The following is a 12,668-nucleotide window of genomic DNA, read 5'->3' as shown; positions in this document are numbered from 1 at the left end:
CTACGAAAGTAATCATACACTTTCAAAGAAAGAAAGAAAAAAAAACTCTGTCTATTAGTATATATTTAAATTTTTCCTTAAATTAACGTTTAGTTGAGTTTCCTTTCGCATGTACAATAGCTTTTATAAGTTTGTAAATACATGTAACTATTATTATTTTTTTTTTTGTCAGATGAAATTCGTGCAAAATATTTTTTTTTTTTAAATTTCAGAGAAACTTTTAAAACGCTCAATTGCAAATTTATGAATTTTTTCACAAATTTTATAATTTTAATCTCTGATATTAAGTCCTTTTAAGCATTTTATCACATATTACCCAGTGCAATAGGACACAATAAATTAATTTAACATATATAAATTAATGTAACAATTTAACATATTACGACCACGAGCCATTTTAAATGATAAAATAAAATTTTACAGAGTTATCCAGCAAAAATTTAAATATGATTTTGCTATCATAAGTTTGATACTAAATTCAGAAATGCCAACTATTACAGATTTACTGTAATTATTACGGATTTTATGGCAACATTACGCTATTACGGGCTACTCCCCCAAAATTACAGAAAAATACTTTTTAACTCATCCAAAAGTTTAATTTTTATTGTATAATTATTCCCTTTAAGTATCAATCTCATTGAATCGTATCGGTCGATGAGGACGGTGATCCGAAATGCGTTTTTGGATGCAGTAAGATTGCTCCTTTTAAATGTAGCGCTTCTAACTTTCGCATCGATGACGTCGCGCTCTCGTTCCATCATGTCAACAGCACAGAAATAAGTGGTACTTACTGTTGGCATAAACATTGTCACTCTATTTTTTAATGAAGATTTTCAAGTGAACAACTTGAAAAATTTTATGCTGATGTTAGGGAGTTTTACAAGGCAGCTTGTTGCTACATCCAGAGAAAGTTACCTTTAGACAATTAGATGTTAAAACATGCAGAAATAGCTAACATACGTTTAAAGACAGGTATCTTTTTCATCGGTGCAATATTTTGCTTATAGATACCGGCATATATTTTCAAATGAAGAATATTGTAAATTGGGAGAAGAATTCGCAGCATACAAGTTTCAAGATTTTTCCACTATAAATTTTACAAGAATGGATAGTGCATGGAATGAAATTTCCAAACTAATTTAGGAACTGACACTTTGTCTTCTCTTCTTAGAGAAAAAAAATGCATTTACAAACAAAAAAGTGTGTTTTGAAAGGAAATTTTCTGATGCTGACATAAAAAAAAATGTATTGAAGTTTCAGTTTCTTATTTTGTGTTCTATTATACAAGTATGTATTTATGTACCTTTTTAGGTGTATCTTAAACTCAAATTTTATCTTTTTTTAAACAGAACAGTTTTGGAATATTAATTATTAAAATAAATATATAATGAATTAATTCTTATTAATTTTTAATTTATAATACCATTAAAATAAACATTAAATCTTTAATATTAAAATTATGAGGTAAAACTTTATTATTACTGAAAATCATAAGTTATGTGTGATTATTACTGAAATCATAATTTTCAAATTGGCATCTCTGTAAATTGCAAAGAAATAAATAATAAATCAAATGAAAAATAATTAAATAAAAGAAAATTAAAGCAATCGACAATAATTTTTATTCTGAAAACCATCTTAAAAATTAACTTTTGCTTTGTTTTTAAAATAATCCTTAAAACAGTTTTGTTAATAGATCATATATCTTATTATCAAATACCCATTGTGAAATATTCATTTTATTTAATGGATTTTTATTTCCTATTTCAGGGATGTGATTCTTCCGCGGATCCGCTGATTTCCGCTTTTTTCAGATTTTTCCATATCTTCCGCTCTTTTTTCATAAATTTCCGCGCGGAAAAAATTTTTATGCAGTAAATGATATTTTGTTGAAAATTTTTTTCTTTTGTTGAAAATCAATTCCCATTCACGCANTTAAATAAAAAAATTAAAGCAATTGAAGATAATTTTAATTCTGAAATCCGAAAACATTTAACTGTCCGATGGTTTTCATCGGGTAAAATTTTTGTTACTATTTGATTAGTGATATCTTAAAAATTAACTTTTGCTTTGTTTTTAAAATATTCCTTAAAGCAGTTTTGTTAAAAATAGATCATATATCTTATTATCAAATAACCATTGTGAAATATTCATTTTATTTAATGAATTTTTATTTCCTATTTCAATAAAAGTTATAGGTGAACGAACACTTTTGGGAGCCACTGTAATTATGAAAATTTATTGATAAATAATCACCTGAAATGGTTTTTAATGAAAATATATTAAACAATACTTATCCAAGGTTTTATTGGTCATTCTGTTTTTGCCATTTTGTAGGTACTGGTACACTTTGAGCAAATACAACTTAAAGTAACACATTCAAAAAAAATTATTCAATAAAAACAATATGTTCTACAAGCTGAACTTATTATTTTCTCCACATGTCTTAATTTTTTAAAAATTAATGCTGTACCAAAACATTAAAAAAATAAAAAAAAAAATTTTTTTTTTTTTCAAGATATGTTTTAAAAAAATGACAATTTGAATAAAATATTTTATAATATAGGCACTTTCCTTGTACACATCCTACACTTTATAAGAAAAGAAAAAAACATGGACCTGGAAATTTTAAGAGTTTTACCTGCAAAACATGGAAAAATCAGGGAAATTTGAAATCTGATTTGAGTGGCCACCCTGATTGTGTATAATATGTGCAGGGAAAACACAGGGAATTTCTTTTATGCAGATATTAGTGCCAACCCTAAACATGCAATTAAGAAGAGATTTCTTTCGTTCTCTTGTGTATCCATTAATTATTATGTTATAAAATTTTTATCTAATCATTACAGGTGGTGATAGCAGCATTTTATTATAATCCTAATCTTCTTCTGGATACCTTAGAAAAAATGAATGTACCCAATGCCACGGAACATTTTGTACAGCAGTGGATAAAAGATGTAGATTGCTTTCTTGGGTGAGTTATGTACTTTTATAAACCTTTGCAAAATAAGAACCAAAGTCTTGTTGCACACTGGTAATGTGTATTCAAACTAGGCACACTGGTTATGCCAAAATCTGTATGTAGCTAAGATCCAGTTAATGGTTTGATTTAGTTCAAATGCACTGTAATTTCCATTATTGAATTGTCTCTGTATTTTTCAGTATCAAGGAATTGCATTAGTTAGGATAAAAATTAATTTTATTAGTTTTTTTTTCCCACTCAACACATAACTTTAAGATAATTGCATTCTTTTGCAATTAATATTTCCAATTACAAATTTTTTTTAAAATTTTAAATCAACTGTTTCTGTAGAAAACCTAGATGCAGCTGATACAAGTTTTCAGTGCTTTTCTCCCCTAAAGAATATGTGCAATAGAAGAAAGAGTTTTAAAAAAAAAAAAAATCAGTGTTACAACATAGCAATAATCAAAATATTTGTATTAATTTTTTTTATTCAAAGTACTTTAAATTATGTTATTCCAATTTTAGGTTGCATGACAGAAAAATCTGTGTGTTAGGATTGTGTACATTAGTATCTACCCCTATTTGTAAAACCAAAATTAGCAATGATTGTTTGCCAAAGATAATTCCATCTGTATTGCTATTGTTTGATGGTCTCAAGAGAGCTTATGCGTGTAAGTACTCTAAATTTATTTTTCTAATTTTGTGTAGCTATATGTATTTTGTGTATATGTAGTTTGTTTAAAGTAAGAAATACCCTAGCCGTTCTTCTGGGTCTGTGGTGGTGAATATAGTAACGAGGTATAACTATTTCAAGTAGCGGGCTGGGATCATTGTTTAGGACAGGTTTTGGCTTAGGTCGGCGAGAGAAAGGGAATATTTTTCTTCGGTCTATTGTGGTAGCTCTAGAGTGAAAAGATGCTACCCTTCCTGAAATGCAGTATTCTTGTTTCCATAACAGCAGACAGCCTCAGACTTTGTGGCAAGGTTTTTTTTTTACCGTAGACAAACTATACATGACTTGTTATTGTTGACAATATCTATTGCTATTGTAGACAGCAAAAAATCATTGTCAAATGATAGAATATTCTTACAGCCCCCTCCCCTCTTTTTTTTCTTTTGATGCTGTGATTGATAAAACTTAGATATTTTAAATTTTTTTTAAAATCAAACTTCAATTAAAATTATTTTATTATTATAGAAATTTAGTGTACGCGTTTTTTTCAAAATAAAATTCCCATTAATCATTTCTATAAAGACATCAATTTGAAATTTAATAAATATTTTTAATTGTTTTTTAAAGACAAAGCTCAAGAGGAAGAAGATTCTGATGNAAAAAAAAATCACAAATTTCACATACTTAATTAGGTATGTGTGATTTGCGTATTGAGAACTGTTTTTTTTTTCGACCCACAATCAATCCTTCTGATTCGGATCGACCCCCATTCGCCCCCCTGTCTCAGATCGACCCCCGCTTTTGTTAAATAGACCCCTGGGGGTCTATATAGACCACTTTGGCGACCTCTGCTCTAGAGTGAAGAAATGCTGCCCTTCCTGAAATGCAGTATTCTTGTTTCCGTAACAGCAGACAGCCTAAGACTTAGTGGCAAGGAGGTTTCTCACCGTACACAAACTATACATGACTTGTTATTGTTGACAATATCTATTGCTATTGTAGACAGCAAAAAATCATTGTCAAATGATAGAATATTCTTACTGAACTTATTATTATTATTATTTTGATACTATGATTGATTAAACTTAGTTATTTTAAATTTTTTTTAAAATCTAACTTCAATTAAAATTATTTTATTATAGAAATTTAGTGTACGCGTTTTTTTTTTTTTTTTTTTTTCTTTTTTTAATAAAATTCCCATTAATCATTTCTATAAAGACCTTTGTAACAGACTATCAATTTGAAATTTAATAAATATTTTTAATTGTTTTTTAAAGACAAAGCTCAAGAGGAAGAAGATTCTGATGAAGAGGAGGAAGAAGATTTTGAACCTGGTAAGCTTTTATAGTGAAATACATTTTCATCAGTACACTCACACTGGGCATTTAGAAGTTTGGAATTAAATGATGATCATTAAGTTAATTTAAAACCTTTAAAGATGTTATAAAGGTAGTTTGATTGATGTATAATAAGAGGAAGAAGATATTAAAAATTTCATGTAAACAAAATTATAATGCAACTTTAGATATGTATGAACAAAAATCTTTTTCTTATCAATCTCTTTTCTATATTTTTTAATCCTTTTTATCATATCAAATTAAATTAAATTGTTGCTTTTACTTCATGCAGGTGTTTGATCTTTTCTACTAAAAGGCCTTAATTGTCTAAAACTCTTCTAGTTTTTAATTTTTATTTATTTATCATTCTTGGAGAGAAGAGTTTTAAATGTGCATGTTGATAGGTGGATAAAAGAGATTGAAAATTCATATTTTAATTAGGGACCTGCTTTTTGGAAAAGGGGGATAAAACCTCTATAATATAACATTATATTAAAGATATTGGAAATGCAATGCGAAAGGGTTGACTAAAATATCTTAATGATTTTTATAGGATTTACTTAAGAATGAACGAAAGTATAGCTACCCCCCCCCCCTCTAACTAAAAGAAAATGCCTTGTAGATTATATGTGTAGTAATACATACATGTGCAGTAATAACATGCTTAAAATATTGAAATTGGATTAAACAAATGGGAGTGTCCCACAAAAAAATAATCATTTAACGTAAAATTACTTTAGAATGTAATTATAAAATGAGAAACTACTTAAAAAGGTGTAAAAAATTATCTTAAAATATGGGTTGATCTAGCAGTTTAAAAAGTGATAACTGAGATTCAAAATTATTATATTTTCTTTAAGATATCATAATTTGAAAAACCAACAGAAAACGACAAACAGCTGTGTGCCCCACAATCCCCATCTAGAAATAACTCAGCATTGATGAAATTATATATTATTGATGATATGTTTTTATTAGTGGTGGTAGATAAGTTTATTTAAATTGGGAATTTCACTTAGTTTCAAATGTTAACTGGCATAGTTCTTTATCTAATTATTTAAAATGATATTTATCTATATATGATATAGCCTGTGGAAATAAATAAAAAGTAATTCTTTGTAGTGTTTTCTTTTACAAATTTTTTTTATTTGATAATGCATGTTTTCTAAGCTCTGTTAAATATTATATAAATTGTTAACTTTGCACCAAAATCTAAATTTTACAAGCACTAACTATGCTTTTCTAATAATAAAAAGAATGTTTACTCCAAAACACATTTTTTTCTCCTCCAAAATTATGCTGCCGTAAATATGAAAATAACTCCTTTTCAATTAATAAAAATGTTAAAAAAAAAAAAAAAAAAAAAAAAAAAAAAAAAAAAAAAAAAAAAAAAACACTGATACTGTCTTTAAAATTGTCTGCAGTTGCATTTAAATCAATCTTTGAGCCAATAAAAAAAAATGCTGATTTTTTTAACAAATTTTATAACTATTTTTAAGATTCTTTTACCTATTGATTGAATTTCAGAACTCAAATTATTCTAAAGTTAAGGGTGACACAGGCATGCACAAACATATATTATAGATTAAAGTATTAGCTTTGCTGTTTTGTTACAATCGTATAAACTTTCCCTCCTCTGAATCAAATGTTATGTCCCTTTAACATTACTTAAGATAGTTTTTTTTTCCTTTAGCACTTAATTATTTTTAATGTATAGTTGTTTTCAGATGTTTTGGCAAGTGATGAAGATGAAATCAATGAGGATGGTGATTATTTAGAGTCTCTGTCTAAAACCATAAAGAAGAAATCTCCTTTCCCTGTCACCTCATCTGTGATTGCTGATGATGATGAAACTTCAGATGACGAAGAAGCTTATGAAGAAGCAGAAGAAACAGCATTAGAAAGTTATGTCACACCTTTAGACGATGAAGACTGTGCTATAGATGAATATGTTATATTTAAAGAAATTATGCAAAGTAAATTAATATTCTTATTTTCAGATATTTTTCCATTAAGTTTTCACCTCTGTGATATTTAAAAGCCGTTTATACATGAAACTTTCTAATATGAATTCAGCTTTTTTCGTCTTTTAAACATATTCTTAATTTATTATTTTTTTTAAATCAATTTATTTGACTTAAATTAGATTTTTTTTTAAATTAACTGAGATTTTTTAAAGGATACTTTAAGAACTTAATATTCAATTTTTAATTAAACTATATGAATATAAATATAATGGAAATAATTAGAAAACTAAATCATAAAAATGCATTCAAAACTATATTACTGCATAATATGTATTGCTATTAACTACTGAAAAATAGGCCTAAAGTAAACAATTCGAAAACTTAGTATCAGGATTATTTTCTTAATTTTTTGAAATAGCAGAGTAAATTGTTCTGCCTTATACCTTACCTTGACTGTAGAATAACTAAACCATTTTTTAAATATACATTACATATGTATAAATGTATTCCTGACCCAAGAAAAAAATCTTAATATATTTTATTATGTCGTAATATTTGTCTTTTAATACTCGCTGTTGGTACTTTAAAATTCAGGTATATATTTGCAGTGTTAAAATAAAATGTATTTTTGACAAATATAATGAAATGTGTAAAATATAATAAAATTATAATTACATAGCTGCCAACCCCTAGTTATTAAAATGCTGAAGAACGACAGAAAAAAATGTAAAAGAAATGCCTGAAAGTGCAGAAGCTGCTTTCAATTATTTATTATTTCATAAATCCACTGTAATATAAATGGGCATTAAAAAAAAAGAATAAACTCACCTTTTATTAAAACAAAAAAGATTTTTGATCATCTACTTGCTGACACGTAGTTCTTGATTACATGAAAACATAATATTTTAAAACTCAAAGCTATTTTAATATTTGCTCTTTTTATGAAATTTTTACTTGCTACTTTACCTGCTCTGTTATGTTTTTTCTTCTTCTTCTTTGGCAGTTAATTGTTTTCTTTGTAAGAACAATTTGGTGCTTTTTCAGTTTTATGTACCTGACTATTATATATTATGACAGACTTTTATGTACTGATCAAAGCTTTGGATCGTTCTCCTGACTGAAATATTGGGATCCCATTTCCCAGATAGCACCTACCTCCTATATTTTCGGGGTCAAAGATGCAAATCCGTTGGGGGGGGATATGTTTACTCAGAAAAAGTNGTTCTGCCTTATACCTTACCTTGACTGTAGAATAACTAAGCCATTTTTTTAATATACATTACATATGTATAAATGTATTCATGACCCAAGAAAAAAATCTTTATTTATTTTATTATGTCATAATATTTGTCTTTTAATACTCGCTGTAGGTACTTTAAAATTCAGGTATATATTTGCAGTGTTAAAATAAAACGTATTTTTGACTAATATAATGAAATGTGTAAAATATAATAAAATTATAATTACATAGCTGTCAACCCCTAGTTATTAAAATGCTGAAGAACGACAAAAAAAATGCCTAAAAGTGCAGAAGCTGATTTCAATTATTTATTATTTCATAAATCCACTATAATATAAATGAGCATAAAAAAGAGAATAAACTCACCTTTTATTAAAGCAAAAAAGATTTTTGATCATCTACTTGCTGTTTCGTAGTTCTTGATTACATGAAAACATAATATTTTAAAACTCAATGCTATTTTATTATTTGCTCTTTTTAAGAAATTTTTACTTCCCACTTTACCTGCTCTGTTATGTTTTCTTTGTAAGAACAATTTGGTGCTTTGTCAGTTTTATGTACTGATCAAAGCTTTGGATCGTTCTCCTGACTGAAATATTGGGAACCTATTTCCCAGATAGCACCTACCTCCTATATTTTCGGGGTCAAAGATGCAAATCCGTTGGGGGGGGATATGTTTACTCAGAAAAAGTACATTTTTGTGTCTGATTTGATAACTTGAAATATCGTCTGCATTAAATAATTAGCATATGTGATGCCACCCCCTTGAATCATTAAGATTGAGTCTCAGAATGTGAAGAACTAACCATTAGATTGAAAGTTATTCTGGGTGGTCTGTTTTTTATTTTGTGCAATGTACATCGTGTATTCCAACATTAGATTTAGAAATGTATGGAAGTTCAAGAGAATAAGTCTCCTTAACAGCTTGTTAGCATTGTTTTCGTTCAGCCATAATAATTAAAAATGAACAAGATTAATCAAATGAGCAAATATATATTTCAATGCAGATCCACCGCATTTCTTTTTCTTCAATGTTGATTCCAGGAAGGGGTCTCTTCCCCTCTCCCCAGGCTATTATAAGAGGAACAGCGAAGGAAATACATGCTCTTCTGCTTGCAAAAGTGGACAAAATGGCTGAAATAAGTAAAAATGCGGAAGGGTTGGCAGCTATGTAATTGAACGCATGTTTTTTTGTTTTTTAATAAATGCATTATATTTTTATTTTAAATTTAATTAAAAGAAAGTCGTAAAGTTTTTTAAAATATCATTTCAAAATTGCTGTAATTTTTTTGTGCAATGTAATTATGACATTTTGCCAACCGAAAATTACCAATTGAGAACCAAATTTGCCAACACAGCAATATGTTCACAAAATATTTTTTAAATTATAAAAAAATTAAACTGAAATTAAATTTTTATTTTTGAGTTGGAGATATTTATTTTGAATAATTTCAAGATCTATATATGCTTGGATTGAAATGTTTGCATTTTTTTTATAGATTTTTGACATTTCTTATCTAAAATAACATGTGTTATATAATACATGCTGAGATGATTCCATGCTCCAATAACATGCTGAGTATGCTTAAAAGTATTTGACATATTTCTAAGCATTCTCATTTAATATTTCTCATAGTAATTAGCCTAATTAAAATGGTGATAATTTTCTGTTCAAGTAAAAGGTATACAAGTCAGCTAGAAATAATCTCAGAAAAGGTAGTATTATTAATGAACTTCTCAAACATTTATTTTTTAGGTCTTAAAACAAGTGATCCTAATTGGTACAATGTTCTCACATCTCACCTGACACCTGAGCAACAGAGAGCCTGCGAAGAAATATTTGTCCTAGCTGATCAAAGAAAAGCAGCTGCAGGTAAATTATTTTCATTGATAGAATGAGGCTGTGTAGTCCTGTAAAAATACAAGAAACTTTTTTTTTTTTTTTTTTTTTTTCTGAACATCTTATTTTCTAATAATACGAACAGATTTTAAAATAATTTACTTGCAGAATCAACAGATTTAGATTTTCAATTCCATCTATTTATTTCAATTAATAATACATCAAAAAACCGTTTAATGGTTAAAACTTGGCGCCTGTCCACTATTTACATGTGTGGTTTAAACGTAACCTTACCAGTAGGATTCATTGTTTCAAATGTTTATACTGAATTTAGGGGTCATACACTTATTTATTATTTGAAACAAATACTGTAACAAATCTTGTAAGGGGAAGTTTTGTAATTTTAGATTTGTCCCTTTCATACCATATAAAACAATACAACACAACAACAATACGGTATTCATATCATGGAATTTTTAAAGGTGAGTCGATGAATCATCCACATTCAACCTAAAATATGCAAGAAGCAGGGGCCACAGAACAGAAAATTACTTGGAATTTAGCTAAAATTTCAAAAAAAAGTCAGGGGAAATGAATAAATTTATGTGCGATCTACTGAAAAGTCTGATATTTTTTTTCAAAAGCACTTTTTTCTTTCTTTCTTTTTTTAAAAAATAAAAAAATTGTTTCTGCCACAGCTTGCAAAATCCAAGAAATTATTTTCCCAAGTATTAATTCAGGGTTGCCACTCAAGGTGAAAAACCTAAAATATACATTTAATTTACCATGGCGTTATTTAAGTAGGATCAGTTGTTCCTTTTCTCTCGATTAAAATTAGTATAGTTAGCCCAATATAGCTGACACAAAAGTACCGTAATTGTGTTTTCTCTCAATATATTTTGTATGATATATACAGGGAATTTTTTTTTCTCTAGATTTGAGTGGCAGCCCTGGTTAAGGCAGGGTATCCGCACACCTGGAAAGTCATGAACTTTGGTATTGTGCAAAATTTGTCATGATTTTTGCTATAATTATTTATTCGTGAAAAATCATGGATTTGAAAGTCTAAAATGTAGCGGGTACCCTGTTAAGGGCACTCTTTTATTTTATATGCATGTCATTTCTATAAACTGTTTGGATACATGCTTATTTTTCTGTTAATTGATGTCACGTTATTTCTTCTAGAATCTAAACGAATAGAAAAAAGTGGTGGTTATGTGTTTCAAAATCAAACTGTTCCAACTTCATTCAATTTCGGTGGAACCCCTCTCTCATAGAAACTGGAAAAGAACTATTTAATAAAAAGAAAAGCCTCTCCTCACGTACGCTACAGATGCTCTTTGTTATGAATCAAGCTATTATGACTTTTCTTTCTCTATAAATCCCTGTTGTAAATTATTAGGTTTTTTTTTCCTCTTATTTATTATTCATAATTTTAGAATGTCGGATGGAGGGACAGCACTTCTATGCTTGAAGATTAATAATTGTGAGTGAAGTTGTGGTTATTTTTCATATGCTTATCAATTATATTTCGAATAAATATATAATTGATTTAAGATAATTAATAGACAGTCTTGTCTGTTATTGCTAAATTAGTCACAAAAAATGCATGTTTATCCATGATAGTTCCTTTGTAATAGTACATGGATTGCCAACTACACAATTTTTTATAGTTTTTACTATGAGAATCATAAAAACGTTTGATAACTAACTGTACACTTTTTTCTGAAAGATCCATATTATGACTTTGATCCATATTATGACCCCCCCCATATTATGACTTTGATGCAATTATGAAGTTTAGCACTTTTTTCTCATGTAGACATACTTATTTATTTGTTTGATACTTTTTTTGCATTCTGTTAACACATATTAGACTTGCAGAATTATACTACTATATATTTATGAGTTTTTTGCTTTACATTTGTATTTTCATAAAAATAACCTAAACTATATATATTAAGCAAAAGTGCTGTCCTAAAATTTTACAGTCTTAAATTAGTTTTAACATAGTTTGTTTGTTTGTATTTTTTAAAAGAAAAAATATGGCAATGCTACCTCTGAGTCTTTTTTAGATACTTTTTTTAATTGAATTTTAAAATAATTTCCGTAACTAAAGGAAGTCATGTGCTTTCTATTTTCTCTTCCCTGCAAATTGTAAAAAGAAACATGGCAATATGTTTTTGTGATATTACGAAATGTACAGAATAAATGAATGCTGACATTAAATATTTTTGTATATATTTATCTATTCAATTCATTCTTTCCATTTGCAAAAGAAAAGAAAAAAAGAGTCCTATATCAATCATATGTTATCAGGTAAGGTTGTCTTAGCTGTGTTTCTTAAATTTAGTTTTTTAGAAGGAAAAAAAGTATATTTTTCAAAAGTATTTACTTTCTTGATATGATTCTGTAGCAAAATGTGTGCTACAACACTTTTATTTTCTCTTTTTGTTGTTAATTTCATTTAAGTTGGGTGAATCTTGTGTTGTGGTTTTTCTCTGCCTTTTAACAGGGATGACAACTGCTTCGCTTTGTTCTAAAGATTTTATAGATAGAGAGAGAAAAAAAATTAAGATTTCAGAATTTCTGAAAACTCTTGAAAGACTAGAGTATGCAATATCTGAAATAAAGTTGTGCCTT

At 27.7% G+C, this 12,668-nt stretch overlaps 1 protein-coding gene across 2 annotated transcripts in view; it reads left to right on the top strand.

Moving 5' to 3' along the window:
- LOC107449398 (importin-7 msk) overlaps window positions 1-12,254 on the top strand; it is a 46,100-nt gene extending 33,846 nt beyond the window's left edge. For both annotated transcript variants that reach the window (XM_043043235.2, XM_071178235.1), the window contains exons 18-23: window positions 2,853-2,977; window positions 3,494-3,639; window positions 4,919-4,975; window positions 6,706-6,954; window positions 9,942-10,058; window positions 11,211-12,254. In XM_043043235.2, the coding sequence (XP_042899169.1) occupies window positions 2,853-2,977; window positions 3,494-3,639; window positions 4,919-4,975; window positions 6,706-6,954; window positions 9,942-10,058; window positions 11,211-11,302 (786 nt within the window). In that variant the 3' untranslated portion in view covers window positions 11,303-12,254. The remainder of the gene's footprint in view (window positions 1-2,852; window positions 2,978-3,493; window positions 3,640-4,918; window positions 4,976-6,705; window positions 6,955-9,941; window positions 10,059-11,210) is intronic.
- Window positions 12,255-12,668: the final 414 nt, after the last annotated feature.

Source organism: Parasteatoda tepidariorum, chromosome 3, assembly GCF_043381705.1.
Source record: "Parasteatoda tepidariorum isolate YZ-2023 chromosome 3, CAS_Ptep_4.0, whole genome shotgun sequence".
Classification (NCBI taxonomy): domain Eukaryota; kingdom Metazoa; phylum Arthropoda; class Arachnida; order Araneae; family Theridiidae; genus Parasteatoda; species Parasteatoda tepidariorum.
Note: the sequence above shows the minus strand (reverse complement) of the source record. Positions and strands in the feature narration are given on the sequence as shown.